General features: G+C 35.8%; 1 protein-coding gene across 1 annotated transcript; it reads right to left on the bottom strand.

Annotated features, from left to right (window-relative positions):
- Positions 1-19: 19 nt before the first annotated feature.
- Nurf-38 (Inorganic pyrophosphatase Nurf-38) lies at positions 20-1,105 on the bottom strand. Its single transcript, XM_011315162.1, has 3 exons — positions 889-1,105; positions 331-566; positions 20-223 (listed from the first exon to the last, which is right to left on the bottom strand). The coding sequence occupies exons 1-3, from the start codon at positions 1,082-1,084 to the stop codon at positions 20-22; spliced, it is 636 nt and encodes a 211-aa protein (XP_011313464.1). The 5' UTR covers positions 1,085-1,105.
- Positions 1,106-1,155: the final 50 nt, after the last annotated feature.

Below are 1,155 nucleotides of genomic sequence, written 5' to 3'. Positions count from 1 at the left end.
TTTCACATCGACAATTTTTTTAGGACACATAAACTTGATCTACCAATAATATATGTGTTTGGGAATAGTTACCTTCATCAATCAGAGCAACAGTCCCTAGGACTTTCACCTTAAGCACCTCTCCTCGTTTTGCAACCCTGTAACCGATTTCGAGGACATCGATTGGATCATTATCACCTTTAAAACCTGTGGCTTCATCTAAAACTTCAGGATTCTCCCAAGTCTACACAGGCAAAAGATATGGGTAAAAGAAAATTTAGCCTGCTTCAAACAAATAAATTCGTGTGTCTTGCGCCAAAAATTAATACTAGAATTCTTTCTGTTTACTACCTGAGGAAGAGCTCCATAATTCCAAATGTATCCGTGATGGGGAAAACAATTAGCGACAAAACGCAATTTCCCGTTTTTGATGTCCTGCTTAATGGGATTAAGAGTTTCTTTTAAATTGATTTCCATTTTTGCATTGGTCCATCGTGGTACTTCCACAACCATGTGGAATACTTTATTGGGTTCATCAGCGAAAAGAGGAATATCGTGCATTGGAGAAATAATGCTATCATCATTTTCTGCAAAAATCAGTTATCACGAAAGAAAAAACGTGCTAATTACAAGGTAACGATTATATATACTATTACACTAGGATGAGAAATTAAAGTTCGCATGCTTTTTAGCAATTAGTTATTCAACTAATTGATTCAATGGCGGCGTTTTCAAGCAACGTTGAAGATTCTATTAACATTTGACCTTTAAATGAACTCGTTTCAATAGAATAATCATAGTAACAGACTGAAGAAAGAATAATAAAAAATTACTACTGATTAATGAATGTTTCCGGATTGGTGGAATCATTTACAAGGTTATAACCGTGAATTTCATTTCACTACTTACTGAAATATATTCTGAAATCTGTGGTATTGGGTGCACCACGTTCCACCGTTGTATAAGACATATTCGTAATAGTTGATTGAGCACTGAATGGTGAGATGCAATTAATCAGAGGATAAATGGCCACTGGATTTAGCAGAATTCTGATTCTGTTCAAACTGAACGACCGAAAAGCGTGCACATTTACTAGAGAACGCATTGCGACATCTACTGGATAATATACAGTGTATACGTCAATGAAATGTGTTCCATTCAGATTGAGTGACCCCA

The sequence above is a fragment of the Fopius arisanus genome, unplaced genomic scaffold, assembly GCF_000806365.1.
Source record: "Fopius arisanus strain USDA-PBARC FA_bdor unplaced genomic scaffold, ASM80636v1 scaffold00431, whole genome shotgun sequence".
Lineage (NCBI taxonomy): Eukaryota > Metazoa > Arthropoda > Insecta > Hymenoptera > Braconidae > Fopius > Fopius arisanus.
This window is presented reverse-complemented; position numbering and strand designations above follow the sequence as displayed.

Bases quoted from the DNA above. Each gene is read 5' to 3' on its own strand.
- Nurf-38 (XM_011315162.1), bottom strand. From the start codon at position 1,084: ATGCGTTCTCTAGTAAATGTGCACGCTTTTCGGTCGTTCAGTTTGAAC. The intron at 567-888 runs GTAAGTAGTGAA...TGATTTTTGCAG, and splicing joins AGATTTCAGAATATATTTCA to AAAATGATGATAGCATTATT. The intron at 224-330 runs GTAGTAAACAGA...TTGCCTGTGTAG, and splicing joins ATTATGGAGCTCTTCCTCAG to ACTTGGGAGAATCCTGAAGT.